The 20,714-nt window shown below is 43.5% G+C and overlaps 1 protein-coding gene across 5 annotated transcripts in view; it reads left to right on the top strand.

Annotated features, from left to right (window-relative positions):
• Nucleotides 1-14,279, top strand: part of LOC137571170 (fucolectin-4-like) — a 200,510-nt gene extending 186,231 nt beyond the window's left edge. For all 5 annotated transcript variants that reach the window (XM_068279974.1, XM_068279973.1, XM_068279971.1 and 2 more), the window contains 2 exons: nt 10,984-11,269; nt 14,032-14,279. In XM_068279974.1, the coding sequence (XP_068136075.1) occupies nt 10,984-11,269; nt 14,032-14,191 (446 nt within the window). In that variant the 3' untranslated portion in view covers nt 14,192-14,279. The remainder of the gene's footprint in view (nt 1-10,983; nt 11,270-14,031) is intronic.
• Nucleotides 14,280-20,714: the final 6,435 nt, after the last annotated feature.

Below are 20,714 nucleotides of genomic sequence, written 5' to 3'. Positions count from 1 at the left end.
GACAAATTGCCATTACAGGGAACTTTAAATGTGGGAAGTGCTCCATTTGTCCCATGATGAAGGTAACCAAGACATTTAGAAGCCACGCAACAAGACAACAATTCAAGGTCAGACCGTTTATAAATTGTCAGACTAGAGTGGCATCTATTTGATTGAATGCCCATGTGGCAAACAATATGTTGGCCAAACAAAGAACATGTTAAAAACAAGGCTCCAGAAACATGTCTCAACTGTCAAATTGGAAAGTAGGGACAGACAGGAAAATAAAAATCTTACCAAGGTAGCAGAACATGCTCTTGATTATCATGACGGCTCTTTGAAGGGCTGGTCATTTATGGGTTTGGAGAAAATTCAGTTAGGTGTGAGAGGGGGTGACATCACGATCAGATTGTATAAAAGCGAATTGAGGTGGATTCACAGGTTGAGGAGTAAACAGCCACGGGGCCTAAATGAGGGGAAAAGCTTTGGTTGTTTTCTGGGAAAGTAATGGATGTCATTGTGTGAGATATACTAATTTGTTTTTTTCTTTTGTATCTTTGTTTTGTCATCTCGTATGTATTGGTGTTGCCAGATCAGTTTGATCAATCCTTGATCGGTAAGTAGATGTTGTTATTGACCCCATGTGGACACAACACATGACATAAGCATTTGGCGAGTTTGGCATGCTTATCCACCTGCCACCCCTTTCACGGCTTGATGTTTTGTTAAAACTGCCACTTACCTGATTGTCTACAATCTATAAGTATAGGTTGCATGACCCGAGGTGAGCGAGTAATGGAACTTTTTGCTTTGCACAGAAAACACAAGTTTGCCACCATGTTGTTTTGTGGAGCATTGGTATTTATGATCTACAATGCTGTCTGTATTGCCTATTTTGGGCTGCATGTTATATTATATTATAATACAAATATGTTTGTATCTGCATTTAGATGACTTATCATGGTTCCTCTAGAAGAGTAATATGAATGATTGCACAGGATTGAAGAAATCTAAGTGTTCTCTGGACCGCACCAGCATTTCTCTAGCAGTAGATGGCAGTGTTGTTTTGTGCTGTCATATCTTCTGAATATATATATATATTATAACAATATGTGACTGTTTTTTTTGCATAGCATTAATTGTTATGTACTTTCATTTTTGTTAATTAAAATTGTAATAATTATGGGCATTTATTGGTGGCCGTATGCTGGAACGCATAGGATAGAACTGCGCATGCGCAGGGACTTGAGGAAGTAATTAGGACGTCATCCATGACCCAGATATGGCGGGCGTGCGCCAATCAGCGCGCACGTCCGCCATCATCGAGAGCGCGGCCACGCTCACTTCATGACAGCATAGGGCCGCAGTATTTAAACAGACAAGATGCAGGTGTCTGGTAGCCTCCCCAGAAGCAGCCGCTAGCTGCAATCGCGTAAGGCATCCTGCTGGGTCTTCTCTATGGTAAGCGGGTGCCTCCTCGTGCACTATTCTCAGAGCTTTCATTGTTTACATCAATTGCACTTAGCACTTTTATGGATTTGTATCATGGTCCATATTGATTTGCACAGAATTTGTATGTTTATGTATTTTGTGGTTGTAATTATACGCACTTTTTGATTGTATCACATTTTTGAACTTATATATGGTGGACTTGTAGTTATATCAGTTTAGGGTTGTTTTTGCACGTTATGTGTGCATGCGTGCGCCCGCATTTGTGGGTGGGGACGCAGGCATGCACATAATATTTATTGCACTGGGCACTTTATTAGGATTGATGTGTTAAATCATGGGGGTAACTGTGTCCCACAAAGGGAACACACTTTTTTGGTGGTTGTGACATCTGACTTTGCCAGTGAATATAACACATAACATCATTTATCTTTATTGTAATATATTTACCAGCGGGAGATAGTGTCAATTATATTGGACAGTTTCCAGGAGATTGATTTACTTTTTAATTGGTTTTATATTGTGTTTGTTTAATAAAGTTTATATTTCATTTGAGAACCATTTTGTCCATATGTGTCTTCTTATAACTGGTTTTTAAGCCCAGATAGGCTTCTCTTTTCTTTTTTGATGAACACTGTTCGATCAACACTAATCACCACTGGCTGGCTAGCTAAGTATACAAGTATCAAATACAGTAATAGAGCACTAAAATCAGTGAACCTGCCTACCTGCTGCCCTGCTCTAAGCTGCACAACACTCAGTGCCCTGTCTGTCACGACTACACTGACTACAACTTAACCCCCCTGGCGGTATAATTCCTGCGGCTGCACAGGGTTTTTTTAATTTTTTTTTTTTTTTAGCATGTAGCTAGCCTAGCGCTAGCTACATGCTTCCCCCCCCTCCCCGCGGCGTCCGCCCGTCCCCTCCGATCGCCTCCGGCGTCGCTTGCCCATAAGGAAATCCCGTTCTGAACGGGATTTCCTTGAGGGCTTCCCCCGTCGCCATGGCGACGAACGGAGTGACGTCATCGACGTCATGGACGTCGTGACATCACAGGGAGTCCCGATCCACCCCATAGTGCAGCCTGGTGGCGATTGGCCAGTCTGCGCAAGGGGTATGCGGGGGGGGGGCTGTTTCTGCGGCGGGTAGCGGCACATCGGCGGTGGGCGGCGGCGATCAGACCAAACACGCAGCTAGCAAAGTGCTAGCTGCGTGTTTGAAAAAAAAATGTAAATCGGCCCAGCAAGGCATGAGCGGCACCCTCCGGGGGCTTACCCCGTGTCACACACGGGGTTACCGCCAAGGAGGTTAAGTAAATCACTGGCTGCCTAGCTAAATACAAGTATCAAATACAGTAAGAAAGCAATCACATGAGTTAAAACTCTGGGTTTTTAACCAAAAAAATGCACTTGCTTTGCAACAAATGGCCTGGAGATGCTCTCAGTGCCACAGTCTAGCAATGACGGCGCTCTCAACATGGCCACCAGTTTATATACTGGAGGGGAGGGCAGAGCCTCACCTCCTATGATTGGTTGGCTAGGGCCTATGCTGGGGACCTCTGATTGGCCCAGTCACAGATTTGACGTCGTGACCATGATCACGGCAAAATCCCCTTAACAATGACTGAATTTGTGATTAAAACTTTGATCATCACGAGATCACGGATTTCAATCACGATGTCGGATAGTGAAAAAATGCTTCTGAATCACGGCTATGCCGTGATCACGAGGTCGTGATGAGCATCACTGCTCTGTGGCACTAAGAGAACATCTCCAGGCCATATTGTACACAGCAAGAGTGTTTTCTTGTGTAAAACACAGTGTTCTCACTCATTTCTTTGCTCTATTACTGTACTGTACACATGAAGTGGCTGCCATGGAAATTGAATAATGCCTGCCTTTCCAACGCAAGTTAGAACCTATTCCTAATTGACCTGGTTCATTTAATTTTTTGCTGTGGTGCCACCCGTCATGCCCCACGGCCTCATATGCTGCTGCTGCTGACACACACTGCTCCTGCTGCTGCGACATTTCCCTACTGTAGTCTATGTTCCTACTGCCAGGGTCCACAGATGCTGTAATTTTTGGGCAGCATTATCATGCTGTGGTACCACCGGTGAGGTGCCATGGTCTTCTGTGCTGCTGCTGAGTGCTTAGTCCTCCTCCTCCTGCTGCAGCTGTTGTTGTATTTCACTACTAAAGTCTGTGGTCCCACGGATAACTCTGCTGCCATGTCATTGCTGATGCTGAAAAAAACCAAAAACCTCCCTGAGTGTTTTTTTTTGGTGTCGTCCACTCATCCTCCTCCAGTGGTACCATCGCCAGGTGCCATTGAAACTCATCATCATCATGACCTGCCTGCATTGTTGTAGTTTGCTAGGGACTGTTATTGCTTAAAGTGTATTTTCCGCTTAAAAAGAGTTATTACTATTATTAATAACCACATTTAAAGTGATAATTAACTTTAAAAACGATATTCTCAAAAACTAAAAGTTCTTTTTGATTTTTTTTAAGTTGTAGCCACATTTTAACTTTGCTATTAATGTTAAAGTCTATTCCGTGATCACTACCATGATCACGCATTCTACATGCAATCATGGCTAAAATCCAGATAAAATTAGGAAGTCCATTTCAAATCTGGATCACGATCACGGCCTATCTGGATTTTGATTTACTTGAATCCGTGATCAGGGGTATCCGAGCAACACTATTAGGAGGACCATTACCCTCAGAAATCGGCTTACTGCTAGCTTTCAGGATTGTCCAGTTAGAGGGCAGGCAACTTTAGATGATGTAAAAGGATTCTAAAATGTGGACGGTGTTTTGCATGTCGACATTGTCCTAATACTCCTACGAGACAATTTCGTTTTACAAATAGTATTAGTGACCAGACTTTTAATATTAAACATTTTATAACTTGCGATAATAAAGGTGTTATATATATGTTGACTTGTTCATGTGGGAAATTATATAAAGGAAGACTTATATAAAGGAGGAACCAAAAGAACCCTTAAAGAGCGTACATAGGAACACCATTCAAAAGGGAGTGGAGTGGAGGATCACTCCGTTCCTGCTCATTTCAAGGATGTACACTCTAAAGATCCAGGTGGCCTTATTTTTTACTGGATTGAAAGTCATGAGTAGAGATGGCCTGAATGGCGAACCGCGAACACATAGCGAGTTCGACTCGCCCCCTATACCACATCATTGGGCTAAACTTTGACCCTCTACATCACAGTCAGCAGACACATGGCAGCCAATAAGGCTGCCCTCACCCATGGACCCCCGCCCCCTAATAAAAGACATCAGCATTGGCCATTTTCTCACTCTGTCCGCTGCCCGTAGTGAGAGAAGGGAGAGGTTGCTGGAGTGATAGGGGGAGCCTTAGTTGCTGAAAAGCACCCCAAAACAACTCTTTTGAGAGCTAATGTTCTTGTGAAGTGGTGTGTGTGTGTGTGTGTGTGTGTGTGTGTGTGTGTGTGTGTGTGTGTGTGTGTGTGTGTGTGTGTGTGTGTGTGTGTGTGTGTGTGTGTGTGTGTGTGTGTGCCGCTGACACTGCATATACAGCCCTGTCTGTCGCAGCTGGCCCTTGCTATACTGTGCCAGGCCCAGCACAGTCAGTGCATACCTTTCCCTGCATCTGTGTGACTGCACATATTGTATTAAACCACCACCAGTCGGTGCATACCTTTCCCTGCATCTGTGTGACTGCACACATTGGGCTTTATTCACAAAGTGGTTCTAACCTACTTAGCACCTTTGGGCATGATAACCAGGGTGCTAAGTAGGTTAGCACCATTTTTAAAATAACATCACGCACAAAGTCCCGCTGGCTAAACTCTGCACGCGCACAGCTCGGTGCACGCGCAACCTCACATTGCAGTGTGATAACGGTGCACCTGATGCACCTATAAGGTCACTCCACAGAAACAGCCCTCACCAAAGTAGCCAATGATCTTCTCACAGCTAAATCCAAAGGCTATTATTCCATACTCATCCTTCTTGATCAGTCATCAGCATTCGACACTGTCGACCACACTCTACTCCTACAGATCCTTTCATCTATAGGAATAAAGGACCTCACTCTCTCCTGGATATCTTCCTACCTCTCTGGAAGGTCATTCACTGTTTCTTATTCAGATCAGGCCTACCCTTCACATCCTCTGTCTGTAGGGGTACCTTAAGGCTCTGTCCTCGGTCCCCTCCTCTTCTCCATCTACATGCACGGCTTTGGTAACTTAATCACCTAATTTGGTTTTCAATACCGCCTATATGCAGATGATACACAACTGTACCTCTCGTTCCCAGACCTTAACTCCCTCCTCACACGGGTTCCTGACTGCCTGTCCGTTATATCCTCTTTCATGTCCTCTCGCTTCTTAAAACTTAATATGAATAAAACTGAACTAATAGTCTTTCCACCATCCCTGTCCACCTCTTTGCCTGATATTACAATAAATGTTAACAACATGTCTATAACTTCAGTTCCCAAAGCACAGTGCTTAGTGGTAATATATGATTCTTCTCTCTCATTTATTCCTAACATTAACTCCCTAACTAGCTCTTGTCATCTCCAACTCAAAAACATAGCAGTATCCGACCTTTTCTCTCTCATGATACAACCAAAATGTTAGTACATGCTCTTATTATATCTCGATTGGACTATTGCAATATATTGCTTGGTGGACTTCCAACTAACCGACTGGCAACGCTCAATTCTGTAATGAACTCCGCTGCTCGACTTATTCATCTCTCCTCTCGCTCTTCCTCTGCTGACCCTCTCTGTCAAGCTCTTCACTGGCTACCAATTAACCAGAGGATTCAGTTCAAACTTTTAACCTTAACCAACAAAGCTCTCCACAAGCTCTCTCCCCTGTATATCTCCTCACTAGTCTCCAGATACCAACCCAACCGCAATCTCAGATCTGCACACGAGCTTCTTTTATCCTCTTCTACAATTAGACTTGTAGGGAGACAAAGGGCTCGATTCACAAAGCGGTGCTAACCCAGTTAGAGACTTTAGGCGTGATAACCATTTTTATCATGCCTAAACTCAGTTTAGGCATGATAAGTTTAGGCATGATAAGTTTAGGCATGCTAAGTTTAGATAAGTTTAGATCCCATGCAAAGTCCCGCACGCAAAGCAGCGCCATTAAACTCTATGCAAAGTGCACCAGACTTTGCTAGCGCAAAACTTTTGAACAGCTGTGCACTGCGGTGCTAACCCAGTTGGTGCTTAAACTTATCACGCCTAAAAACTTATCACACCTAAACTTATCACACCTAAACTTATCATGCCTAAACAGAGTTTAGGCGTGATAAAGGGCTTTTCACCAGGGTGCTAACTGTTAGCACCGATTTGTGAATCAGGCCCATAGTGTAGAGAAACCGAGAGCCCAATATAGTGTAGTATGTTTAAACATAAACAAAGTAAGGCAAATCAGTGAGAAGATTATACTCACAAACGTGGGTTACCACACAGGTAACCACTGTATAAGCAGGTGAGATTAAACCTGTCCTCACTCAGGGCTAAGAAGTCGCTCTCTGTAGATGAAAGAAAGGGGTAGATCACCCCTCCACCAGGGGTGGACACGATTTTGCAGTAGGAGAACAGAGGTGCCAGCAGAATAAAAGTGGATAAAACCTTTAAAATTTGCTTGGAGGAAGTGGTGGACTTACCTCCATAAAGCAGACACAAAAGACTGTCTGAAAAGTAGCAATCACATTTATTAAATGGTACCCCAAAAGTGCAACGTGTTTCACAGGCCAAGCCCGCTTCATCAGGCAATAAACGTGGGGACAAAACTGTAGACAAGAGACAATACATTATGCTATAGTGAATTCTGCAGTTGCAAGTTGCATATTAATATATTGTATATCATAAAGAATACCATATGAAAAATTGCTTCGTGGAGATGGCATAAAAAGTTGGGTGTACAAGTAAACAATAGGGGGTAGAGGCTATGGTGCTCGTGATAGTAATGGGCAATGGGGTGGTTTTTACACAGATTTACAATGAGTGGTATTGGTAATGAAAAAGGGTATATGTCAGCAAGTGTAATGGGTAATAGAGCATTGAGAAGAGAACAGGGGACCAGAAATATAAGGTAAAGTGTGCAAATAAAATAACTCACCAGAATTTCGGCAATAGCAGGTGTAGCGCCTCAGTGGAGTGGTGAGGACGCTCAACTCCTTATATATACAGGTACTTGCTAATAGGACGAATTAGATGTGTGGGAGGTGTTAGGTGGGCGGGGGTAGGGCGAGTGTGCGAGCAGCCAATGGGTTCTCGCCATCTGTGTTCAGTGAATTGGGTTTTTGGGGAGGGTGGGTGGGGTTAGGGCGGGCTTGCGAGTAGCCAATGGGCTCTCGCCACCTGTGTTCAGTGTATTGAGTAGTTGGAGGGGCGGATACAGATATCATGGTGACCAAATGTGCTGCTGAATATAGAACGGGCTCAATAGAGTACTGGTTAAGGGTACTGCCTTTGACATGGGAGAATTTGGGTCTGAATCCCGGCCAGGGGAAAGCTAATAAGAAAATAATACATGAACATAAATTTGCCATAGCAAATGTAATGTAGAGGTATTTTGCTGCCATCTAGTGGACAACAATTTTTTGACTAATAAATACTAAAAAGCATAAACATTGGAGGACAAGCTGTAAAAAATGTAAAAAACCATTATGGTAAAAACAATGAGATAAAAAGGAGGAAGAAGACAAAGTAAAACAAGACAAATAAAGATGTATAAATCATGAACAATTCTAATCATTGGTATAAATAATGCGAATATACAGATGTGTAAATATACAGCTATGTAAAATAATGATCTAGCCTGAGGTATTGTTGTAAAGATGGGCGTTGCTATATTAAAAATGAAAAAGACAAATATAAATAATAAAAGTACTAAATATAGGAGTACTAAAAATATGACACATAAAAGGATAAAAGAGAGAGGCCAACGATAAAAGAAAAACGGAATAGGTAGTATTTTAGTAGATTTTTTTCCAAGACTTCATTCAGACCTTCAGGTATGAGGGTTCTTAGAGTTTGTATCCAGTACATTTCATGTTTTTTAAGTTGTTTGAACGCATTTGGTAAACTTGCATCAATAGAGTCAGGTAGTGTGATGCTGAAGAGTTGGGGGTTATTGTCATGGTGGGTGCAAAAGTGCCGTGAAACGCTGTGAAGGGGGAATTTATTGGTGATGTTTCTTTTGTGTTGCCCGATTCTGCTGCGGGCCAACTGTGTAGTTCTCCCCACGTACTGGAGACGGCATGAAATGAGATAGATGACAAATTTGGATTCGCAGGTGAGGTGTTTTTTTATGGGATATTGAATATTGGTGCTAGAGGAAACAAAGGAAGCACAGGTGTTGATGAACTGGCAAGCTGTGCAGCGGTTCTTGTTGCAGGGGAAGCAGCCAGGCTCCTGTGCTTGCAGAGGGGAGAGTTCATTAATTGTACGTTATTTGCTTAGCGCTAAGAGATTGCGGAGATTTGGTGCTCTCCTATATGTAATTGAAGGTGCTGTGGGTAATAAGGGCTGTAAGTAGGGGTCTTGCATGAGAATGCCCCAACGATTTTTTAGAATATTGTGGATGGATGGATGTTTGACATTGTAACGAGTAATGAACCGGGGTGGGCCTGTAGTATTGGAAGGTTGTCTAATGGCGGTGGGGGGTTGGAACATTTGGCTTTATGTTTTGCATCTTTTATACGTTTTTTGTTTTTTGGGATAATGACGATCTGTGAATTTTTTTTGTGAGAATCTCAGATTGCATATCAAATTGTGATTGGTCAGTGCAGTTCCTATGTATTCTTTTGTATTGACTGTAGAGGGTGTTAGTAATCCAAGGGTGGTGGTGAAAGCTCTTTAAATGTATATAATTGTTGGCATCGACTGGTTTAAAAAAAGTTTTTGTCATGATGTGATTGGATTCTATGTATAGATTGAGGTCAAGAAACTCAATAGAGGAGGTATGACGATGGTGTGTAAATTGAAGTCCTGCTGAATTTGAATTAAGGTAACTGACAAAATGTGGAATGAGTATAGTGTTGCCTTTCCAAATGAAATTAAGGTTGTCGATATAAGGCTTATATAGTACAATATTGTCAGAAAATGGATGATGTGTGGATAATTTATGTAATTCTAGGAATCCCATTGTAAGATTGACATATGAGGGAGCAAACGAGCTCCCCATTGCGGTCCCACTCGTCTGATGGTAAATTTTATCGTTAAATGTGAATATGTTATTGTTGAGGATGAACTCTGTGCATTGTAAAAGGAAGGTTTGTTGTGTAAGTGGCATGGATGGGTTGGTGACTAGGTAATATTGTATTGCTTGGAGGCCGAAGGAATGGGGGATATTGGTATAGAGGGAGGTGACATCACAAGTCACCCAGACATAATCCGGCTGCCACGCGATGTCACGTAGGAGTAGTATGAGTTGTTGTGAATCCTTTAGAAAGGAAGGAAGAGACTGTACGTGTGGCTGTAGATGTTGGTTGAGGAATCTGGAAAGGTTGCTGGTGATGGAGTTGATGCCTGAGATGATGGGTCTACCGGGCGGTTTTTGTAAATCTTTATGTATTTTTGGTAGATAGTAGAAAATGGGGGTTATTGGTTGAGTATTGATGATAAAGTTTCTTTCATTTTTGGTAATGATGTTAGACAGGAAAGCATTATTGATAAGGGTTTTTAGTGTGATATTTAGAGAGAGAGTTGGATCTGTGGTCAGAGTTTCGTAGTGTTTGGGATTGTAAAGGAGCCTGGCCGCTTCCTCTAGATAGTCTGAGCGGCTGAGTATAACTATGCCCCCCTCCATCTGCAGGTTTGATGATCAGATTGTGGTTTTTCTGTAGATATTTTAGGGCCTGGGATTCTCGTTGACTAAGGTTGGATATAGGGGTGAGTAGGTCATCATGTAACGTCTGTAGGTCTTGGAGTACTAAAGAGTAAAAGGTTTCAATGAAGCAGCCTTTAGATGCTACTGGGTTAAAGCGGGATCCCCCTTTTAACTGAGTGGCAATGTATTTCTCTGTACTGATTTCAGGGTGAGAAATGGTAACATTGGGTAGGGTATCATTGTTGGTGATGATAAGCGAGGTAAGGGCATTATCTTCGGTAGGTAAAGTTTTTCTGATTCATACATTTAAGGATCGGCGGCGGAAACTGGTGGAAATCACAGTGGGAGATAGCGTGTCGGCTCTATTTAAAAATAAACACTGTTTTTGAACTAAAACAGTGTTTATTTTTGACGGACATGTACGGATTGGCACAGGGGACTTTTGTCCCCCGCAGCCAATCCTTCCTGTTACTGGTGACAGCACGATCTCAGGCATCTGCCCGCATGATCACCCGCACAGCCCCCCAAACTGCAGGGATGAGACTATCCTGCCCCTGTGGCTGTTGCAGCTGCCGCTGCAGACGTGAAGCTCACGTCCGTGGGGGATAAATGGTTAAGGTGTTGTAGCCATTTACCATATAAAAAATTAACATCAATGGTTCCCTAAAATGTATTAATGTTTATCTGGTTGTATTTTATTAACACAGATGGAAATGTTGCCCTTAATGGTAAAGCATCACAGTCCTCTACCCTTGATGGCCAGAGCTCTGCCAAAAACGCCATTGATGGAAACTTGGACACTGATCACTTTTCTGGCTCCTGTGCCCACACTGGAGATGACATCTCTCCCTGGTGGAGGGTGAACTTACTGAAGCCGCATAAAATATCCAAAGTCAACATAACCAACAGAGGTGACTGCTGCTGGGAACGGCTGACTGGCGCCAGTATCCTTATTGGGAACTCTCCAGAAAACAATGGAAATAATAATCCAAGGTGACTGACTGTTACTATTTATGTAACTTTTACAATGTTATTAGTGCTTGTATTGATTTAGCTCACTGGTCACTGTCACTGGTCTCTGTCACTGGTCTCTGTCACTGGTCACTGTCACTGGTCACTGTGGCCTGAAGGCTACTTGCAGCCCTAAAGTATTGATTGTGTGACCATTGAGAAGAACATAAAAGGACAAGTGTAGTAAAGTATATCAATCACCCTCAGGTTTTTCCCTAATCAATAATGACATGTGGGTATAATGAGCTACTGATTTGGCTCCCCTGAAGAGGTAGGAGGTTCCTGTGTTCCCTATTGCACACCAGCTCTAATATCTCCACATCTGTAATGCAGCTCATTACTAACCGATCCCAGAGAGTCCAGTGCCGACTCCTCAATGGCGGCAGGATGCTGATCCGGTGGACTTCCGGGTTAGGTGTCCTTCGGTTGCTAGGCAGGCATGTGCACTCCATCTCCTCTAGTTCCGGCAGCAGTTGAAGTGGCTTCAGCGCTGGTGCGAAAGGGTATTTAAACCCTGACTCTCATTCCACCAGTGCTGTTGCATTACCCCACACAGCCGCAACATCTGTGCACGCTGTCTCTGCTCCCTAAGTCTGTGCTGCCTCTGCTTGGCAAAGTCTGTGTTGGCAGCCTACAATGCCTGCTTGCCTGTCAGTTTTGTCCCTTCCAGTCCTGTCACTCCAGTCTGATCCCTGCCAGTCCTGACACTCCAGTCTGATCCCTGCTAGTCCTGACATGCCTGTTCTACTCTGCCAGCCTTGTCACTTGCCTGTCTGTCATTACCTTGCACCTATTTTCTCCAGTGTGAGCTGTCACTACCCGTCTGCCCTATCTGCCAGTCTGGTGCCTGTCAGTACAGCCCTGTCTGTACAGCCCTGTCATTGTAGCCTGTCAATACGGCCCCGCCAGTTATGGCCTGGACAGCACAGCCTTGCTAGTACAGCACTGTCTATACAGCCCTGTCTATACAGCCCTGTTGGTACAGCCCAGTTTTCCCTACCAGGCTATATAAACCCAGGCTGCACGCTCCAGTATTTGGGTACTTACCCAGCATCCCCTGCAGGGCTGGTTCTAGACTTTTTGCTGCCCGAGGCAAACAAGATTTGGAATGATCACACAGGACCTGACAATTTACTCTGCTTCATTTAATGTTCTCAGTCAGCAAGGGAGCATATGCAACAACCTGAGGCACAACATGCTGCAGCTCAACCCAATAACACACTGGCTGGCTGTGAGTCTGTGACAAACACTCTGCTCGCCCTCAGCAAGTTGGCCGTCCTCCATTCCTCCTCAGTCAGGACAGCATTGCCACCTCCTCCCTTCTGTTGTGCAAGTCAAATGAAACACTGCTGCTCTCCTGCCTCCCCCCTCCTCACTCACTGTCAGACTCCTCACACAGCACAACAAACTGCTTTCCCCCAATGCTGCTCTCCTGCCTCCCCCCTCCTCACTCACTGTCAGACTCCTCACACAGCACAACAAGCTGCTTTCCTCAATGATGACCTCTTCACCTCGCTTGCTTTCTCGCTGCTGCAAGTGGAAACACACAGTACAAACATGCCGCCCCTGTAATCTCTAAGCCTTATGCATGTGTTTCTTCTTGCTTCATGAGAGAACCGGCTCTGGTCCCATGTCCAGTATTTCAGTACTTATCCAGCTAGTCCCCATTCAGCCTGCTCCATCCAGCCTTTCCTGCTTGTCCCATCCAATCCATCCTGCCCAGTCCTTCCCAACTAGTCACTCCCATCCATCCTGTTCAGTCTGCCCTGGTTTTCCTGTCCCATCTGTCCGATCCTGTCCGCACTGTCCTGTCCAGTGAGTTTGTTAGTTAGTCCTGTCCTGTATTGCTTCCCACATCGGTAAGGTACCTCTTCTGTTCTTCTTGTCACTGGTGCAGTGGTCCTGGGGGTCGTGACCTGGCATGTAGTAGGGAGCAAAGTAATCCTTTAGGGGTGATGCCCCTGTGGGTTGCGCTGGTAAAGACCTGCTCTGGCTTAGACCCCACACCCTGGCCGCTTCAGCCGCCGATCCTTATGTATGTAAAGCAATTGTCAATCCATATTGCTCGGGGATTGTTAAAGATCCATCCTGTGCTGTGTTTTTTTTTTAAGACCCACGATGCATGCATGACCTTCACAATGCTTTTTACAAGGACTGCCAACCAATTGAGACCGCTCCGTTGTCCGACGATCTTCATCCCTCTTCCCCCTCCATGGCAACAGAACACATCAGTAGCCTTAAGGCTAGGGATGTGTCTGTATAGTGTCATTCTGAAAATTGCCATTTTTCAATCCCCGATGGGTGACAATTCTTGCATGTGTGTGCTTAGCTTTAAGCAGGTCATGGGGCCTGTTTCCACTGTGCCAGCGTGTGTTTTGTGAGATGCATGCTGACGCTTGCAGTAATGCATCTGAATAGCCATGCCATATATCTGAGATGGTGTAAAAGGAATAAAGCATACCTACCTTGGTCTTCCTCCAGCACCCTCCAGGCTGATCAGTTCTTTGCCATCCTTCTGCATTACCTGGATCCTCCACAAGTGGCCACAGACAATACGCCGGGCAGGGACAGCAGGCGCAGTCTGGCCGTGCAAATTGTGGAGGATCCAGGCGGTGAAGAAGGATGGCGAGGGAGTGATTAGCCTGCAGGGGGCATGAAGAAGACCCAGATATGTAGTATTCTTCCTTTCACACCATCTCAGGTTTACTTTAAGTCTGACTTCATTTTTTCTTTCTTTTCCATAGCTGTGCAGTGATCTCCTCCATACAGAATAGCGACGCTCTGAGCTTCAATTGTAACAATATGATTGGCCAATATGTGAACATCATCCTCATCAATACTCGTAAGCGGCAACCCCTCAGCCTGTGTGAAGTTCAGGTGTTTGGGGTGCCTGCCAAGGGATAATCAGCGGTGATGGAGATATGACTGGGGTGGGTGTTATATTATAGTCAACACAATTCAGAATTCTATCAAAAAAGAATAAAATGCAACAAATAAAAGTTTCCATTCGAAGTTATTGCAATTCATTTTTGAATTCCATTTTGTACTCATGTATTATTCACTTTTTTATTTTGACTTTAACTTTTTATTAAAGAATCATAACATAAAGCATTTAAACATAATACAAAATATTACAATAATAATACATTAAACTCAATCAGCATAATAATGATCTTAGACTGATATTCAAGGCTCCAAAGACCATGCATTATACATTATCTTCCTTTTGGCTATGCCAACAAACACCAATCACTCTTAAAGGATACCCGAACTGAAATGTGACATAATGAGATAGACATGGCTATGTACAGTGCATAGCACACAATAACTATGCTGTGTTCCTTTTTTTCTTTCTCTGCCTGAAAGAGTTACATATCAGGTATGTAAGTGGCTGACTCAGTCCTGACTCAGACAGGAAGTGACTACAGTGTGACCCTCACTGATAAGAAATTCCCCTTTTGTACCTCTTTCTTGCTCTCAGAAGCCATTTTCTGCTAGGAAAGTGTTTTATAGTTGGGATTTCTTGTCAGTGAGGGTCACACTGTAGTCACTTCCTGTCTGAGTCAGGACTGAGTCAGCCACTTGCATACCTTATATTTATCTCTTTCAGGCAGAGAAAGAAAAAAAGGAACACAGCATAGTTATTTGTGTGCTAGGTACTGTACATACACATGTCTATCTCATCATGTCACATGTCAGTTCGGGTATCCTTTAAATGCAGTAAGTCTGGAGCATCTGGGTACATTATCATATGAAATGTTATATGCAAAAAGACTATATAACAAATAAACTATGTTCACTTACAACGGTAAGAAAACCATAAGCCAGCCATCTATCAAATCATGATAACTAATCTCAATAGATTAAGCATTAATGAACTTGAAAAGCGAAAGTACCATAGATCTTGTAATAATAATCAAGTCCTACATTTGTTCATGTATAGTGTTGCACTAAGCAGTAGGGCATCTAAATAAACTGGGTATGTTAGTCTGGAAATGTAAAAATAAATCTAGTATCCGTTACATTATACCTACTTCTCAAAAAGTTTTCTAATTCGAAATTATACTTAGTCATCTGTACTGTCTGAACAAGCGTGGGGACATCTACACTTTCCAGTGATAGCATATTAAATGTCTAGTTGTAGCCAGTATGTGAAAAATATTCATCTGGATTTCAGTGGTATGCGGTTTAAACTTATATTTAATAAAGCTAGTTGGGTTGTTAATTTAAATGATGCTTTTAAAAATGTAGCCATGCATCCCTGTATATCTAGCCACAAGCACTTTAGTTTTGGACATAGGGTTAGAGATGGCCCGAACGATTCGCCGGTGAACGGTTCCCGGCGAACTTCCGCGGTTCACGTTCGCGGACTTCCGCAAACTTTTGCAGAAGTTTGGTTCGCCCCCATAGTGCACCATTAGGGTCAACTTTGACCCTCTACATCACAGTCAGCAGGCACAGGAGAATCAATCAGGCTACACTCACCCCTGGAGGCACTCCCCCTCTTACAAAAGGAAAGGTCCTCCAGCCATTTTACTCACTCGTGTGCCTGCAGTAATTAGTGAAGGGACAGCCGCTGGCAGACTCTGCTAGGTAAAGCTTAGTTAGGCTCTTCTAAACTTGCTCCTGGCTGATTTTTATTCCTAATATGGACCCCACAACACCTCTTTTGATAGTTAATTCCTCCCTTCCTCCTCCGGAGGAGGAGTATCTTTTTTTCACTTTCAAAAGGCATTTATTGAAAAGAATAAACAAACATAAACAGTAACATCAGCAGGTGGGTGATGCGTCAGTTTCAGCATACAATACGTCAAGTATAATAGGTGCAGCAAAAAGGTAGCTATTAGTGGAATGTGTAGTAATCACAACACGAGTTGGTATACAAGGAGTAAAGGCATATACAAGGCATGTACATATGGTGAGAGCATAGAGAGAAGTACAAAATCTTGCAATAGGTGGGGGGGGGGGGGGGGAAGGGGGGGCGGGTGAAGGGAAAACAAAATAAAAACAAAATAAAACACAGCATGCGTACTTAGCCAGGAAGAGGAGCATAGATTGAAGTGCTGGTATAATACAAGGGCATATGTACTCCCTAGGGGGGGTGGCCATTCAGGAAGGAGTGGCCTAAGGAGGTATGGAGATGGTAAGATGGGTAGCGCACTACTTATATTGTGCTAGAGGTCTTAGGGCTTATTAAAGGGACTCCGAGCAGTGCAGAAACTATGGAAAGATGCACATCATTTTAAAGCTCTCTTTCTCCTCTTTCCAATGATATATAAACCGCCACCCTACGCCTTTTAGTTTTCGCTATTTTTGCGATTGAAATTGCCGCGGCCGCGATTTCGATCGCGAAAATAGAGAAAACTAAAAGGTGTAGGGCAACGATTTAGGTGTCGTCAGAAAGAGGAGAAAGAGAGCTTTAAAATGATATCCATCTTTCCATAGTTATATTGTATTACACAGGGCGACTTTTTGTCAACGTCAGCAGCTGCATTCAGCAGAATGGAGCTGCTGACACTGGGGAAAGTGTCGTCCTGTGTAATACAATATAACTATGGCTTGATGGATATCATTTTAAAGCTCTCTTTCTCCTCTTTCTGACGACACCTAAATCGTTGCCCTACACCTTTTAGTTTTCTCTATTTTCGCGATCGAAATCGCGGCCGCGGCAATTTCAATCGCGAAAATAGCGAAAACTAAAAGACGTAGGGTGGTGGTTTATATATCATTGGAAAGAGGAGAAAGAGAGCTTTAAAATTATATGCATCTTTCCATAGTTTCTGCACTGCTCGGAGTCCCTTTAAAAGCACATCGTTTGGGCATATGCTGATGTTAATTTAAAGTCAAACCAGGTCTTCCAGGTATCTAGGAATTGGGATGAGTTACCTTGGGCAGAAGCAATGATTTCCTCCATTTCTTGGGTGTAGTTAATTTTGGTGAACCAGAGTTTGAGAGAGGGGGGTCTATCCGATTTCCAGAGGGAGGGAATAGTACTTCTTGCTGAATTAATTAAATGTCTGAGAATGGACTTCCTATATAAGTATATAGGAAGAGGTGTTGCATGGATAAGAAAGACCTCTGGTAGGAAAGGAATGGACAAGGAGGAGAGGGATTCCGCTAGGGTATGGACTTTTTGCCAAAATGAGGTTAGTAGGGGACATGACCAGAAAATGTGCAATATGTCTCCACCTTGGTTATGGCATCTCCAGCACTCGCTAGATGGAAGTAGGTTAGCTTTGTGGAGAAAAGAAGGCGTTCGGTACCAGTGGGAGAGGATTTTATAGCTTTGCTCTTGAGTATTGACATTTAGAGAAGCTTTATGGGAAATAGTGTAGATTTTTTGCCATGTATCTTGGGGAATAGTTTTTTTTAGCAGGGATTCCCATTTTTGCTGAAAAGGACCAGGGTTGTCTGGGGAGTCAGGAGCAGTGAGTAAGTTGTATATATAGGAAACTGAGTGTCTGAGGTTTGTTTGGGTTGAGGCCTTCATTTCAAATGGGGAAAGTGGTTTTGATAGATTAGCTTTTTTGGAGACGGAGTTTACAAAGCTTCGGATTTGGTAAAAGATCCAAAGAGGGAGCTTGCCATCTGTAGTTAAAAGAGAAAGGGTGTTGAGGTCTTTACAGTGACCGTTAAAGGATATATCTTTCAAGGTTAGGTTTCTGTTTTTTAGGTTAGGGAGAAAGAAAGGTGTGGCACCCGGAGGGAACTCTGGGTTATTAAGGAGAGGAGTCAGAAGGCCTGGAATTGAAGCTAGTTTTTTGGTTTTGGCTAAGGAAGCAAGGGTGGTTAACGAAGTAGTCATCAGGGGGTGGGCAATTTTGGAGATTCGAGCTTTTGAGGGGTTGGTCCAGGGAAGGGATCTCAGGTCGGAGTCTGAAAAGGCCTGCTCTATTTGTAACCAACGCTTAGTTGGTGTAGGGGAACACCAATCAAGGACCCTACTAAGGGATGCTGATTGATGGTATGCTTTAAGGTTAGGAAGAGCAATGCCTCCTTCGGCTTTAGGCAAGTTGAGTGTTGTAGATTTTATCCTTGGGTGTTTATGATTCCAAAGAAAGTTTGAGAGAATGGATTGGAGGCTGGTAAAGAATGCATTAGGGATATTAATGGGCATAGCTTGGGAGATGTAGAGGAATCTTGGGAGAAGGTTCATTTTTATAGAGGCTAGCCTACCAAACCAGGAAAGATGGGGTTTGAGCGCCCATGCTTTCACATCCTTGGTGAAGGTGGATATCAAAGGAAGGAAGTTTAATTGGTAAAGGAGGTCTTGGTTTGAAGGTAGGTTGATGCCCAGGTATTTGATGTGTTGTTTAGCCCACGTGAAAGTGAAGGAGGAGGCTAGAGCAATGGTTGTGGAGGAATCAAGGGTGATATTTAGGGCGCTGGATTTAGCAAAATTTACTTTATAGTTTGAAAGAAAGCCAAAGTAATTAAGTTTGTCTATTAGACCAGGCAGGGATGTCTCCGGGTCAGTGATAAAGAAAAGAAGGTCGTCTGCAAAAGCGGAGACTTTGTGTTCTGTGCCTTTGATTACAACTCCCCTGATAGAGGTGTCAGCTCTGATTATGTTTAGAAATGGTTCCAGAATAGTAATGAAGATTAGGGGAGACAGGGGGCATCCCTGCCTGGTTCCATTAGCTAGATCAAAAGGATCAGAGAGCAAACCGTTTACTTTAATTCGGGCCGAGGGGTTTTGGTATAGTAACATGATCCAGTCCAACATTTGCTGGCCCAGATGCATGTGTTGGAGTGTAGCTTGCACAAAGTCCCAGGCCACTCTGTCAAAAGCCTTCTCGGCGTCCATGGAGAGGAAACAACCCGCCACAGAGCGCCGAGAAAGCCACGACTGAATGCCAATAGCCCTCATCGTCCCATCTCTTGCCTCCCTGCCCGGAAGAAAGCCTACTTGGTCCAGGGAGATTCTAGCCTCAAGTAGGGGCACCAACCTAGAGGCCAGGATTTTGGCAAAAATTTTAATATCCAGGTTGGAGATTGGACGATAACTAGCACAGCTCTGGGGGTCTTTGTGAGGTTTGTGAATGACAGTAATGTGGGCTTCAAGTAATTGCCTAGAGGGCAAGGAGCTCTTGGAGGTGGCATTAAATGCTTTCAGAAAGTAGGGGGATAGTTGTTCAGAAAATAATTTATAGTATTGGGCTGAGAACCCGTCCGGGCCCGGACTTTTGTTGGGTTTAGTTTCCTTAACCGCTGTTGCGAATTCTTTTTCGGTCAGGGGGGGGAGTTCAGGGCAATTTGTTCGTCTTTGGAAAGTCTGTTCAGGCCAAATTTTGAGAGGAACTCATCAATTGTCTTTTTTCTATTTTTTAACGCTGGGTTTGTGGATGAGGGAGGGGGGAGGTTGTATAGGTTTTTGTAGAAAAGCCTAAATTGCTCAGCAATCTCTTCAGACGCAAACCTCTTCTCTTTTTTATGGGTTATGATGCATTTTACTGCGGTTTTAGCTCGCTGTTCTCTGAGTGCTTTTGCCAACAGGGAACCAGCCTTATTAGCGTGTTCATAGAACACCTTCTTTTAAGTAAAAGTTTGCGTTTAGCCTGAAGAGATAACCTGGCTAAGAGTTGGTTTCGTAGGTCAGTGAGTTTGTTTAGGCTCTCTTGTATTGGTTTGTGTTTGTGCTGAGTGTCCAGGAGGTTTATTTGGGAGTATAGGCTATTTATTTGCGAGAGGTGCTCTCTTTTAGCTTTAGCTCCTAATTTGATAAGTACACCCCTTATATAAGGTTTATGGGCTTCCCAGGTGGTCATGTCTGATGTCATTTGATTAGAGATCATTTGGAAATAGATGGAAAGCTCATCCTTTAGGTCTAGATTGGTTTGGTTGGAGAGGAGGAAAGGGTTAAGTTTCCATGCAAATTGCTTGTAATTACGAAGGGGGACTTTAATGGAGCAAGAGATAGGTGAGTGGTCGGCTAGGATTCTGGATCCTATTTTTGCATCTGTTAGCATAGGGATGTCTTTTTGCTGCATAAAGAAGTAGTCTATTCTGGCGTACCTTTTATGCAGACCAGAATAAAACGTGTAGTCTTTGTCAGATGGGTGGAGGAGACGCCATGTATCAACCAGGGAGAGTTTGTCCAAGGAAATTTTAATCTTTTTGAGTGCCTTAAAGGTTATTGATGAGGTCCCTGTAGAGGAGTCTAGCAAGGGATGGAGAGGTACATTAATATCACCACCTATTATCAAGATACCTTTTTGTATCATCAAGATCTCATCTACTACGTTCATCATAAATTGTACTTGTTTGGAATTTGGGGCATAGATATTCACCAATGTAACATCTAAATCATCTATCGTACCTTGCGCTTGCAGTATTAAGAAACGACCTTCTGGGTCGGACTTCTGCACGCAGCATTTGAAATCAATGGATTTATGAATTACTATGGAAACTCCTTTAGTTTTATCTA

The sequence above is a fragment of the Hyperolius riggenbachi genome, chromosome 4 (genome assembly GCF_040937935.1).
Source record: "Hyperolius riggenbachi isolate aHypRig1 chromosome 4, aHypRig1.pri, whole genome shotgun sequence".
Lineage (NCBI taxonomy): Eukaryota > Metazoa > Chordata > Amphibia > Anura > Hyperoliidae > Hyperolius > Hyperolius riggenbachi.
Note: the sequence above shows the minus strand (reverse complement) of the source record. Positions and strands in the feature narration are given on the sequence as shown.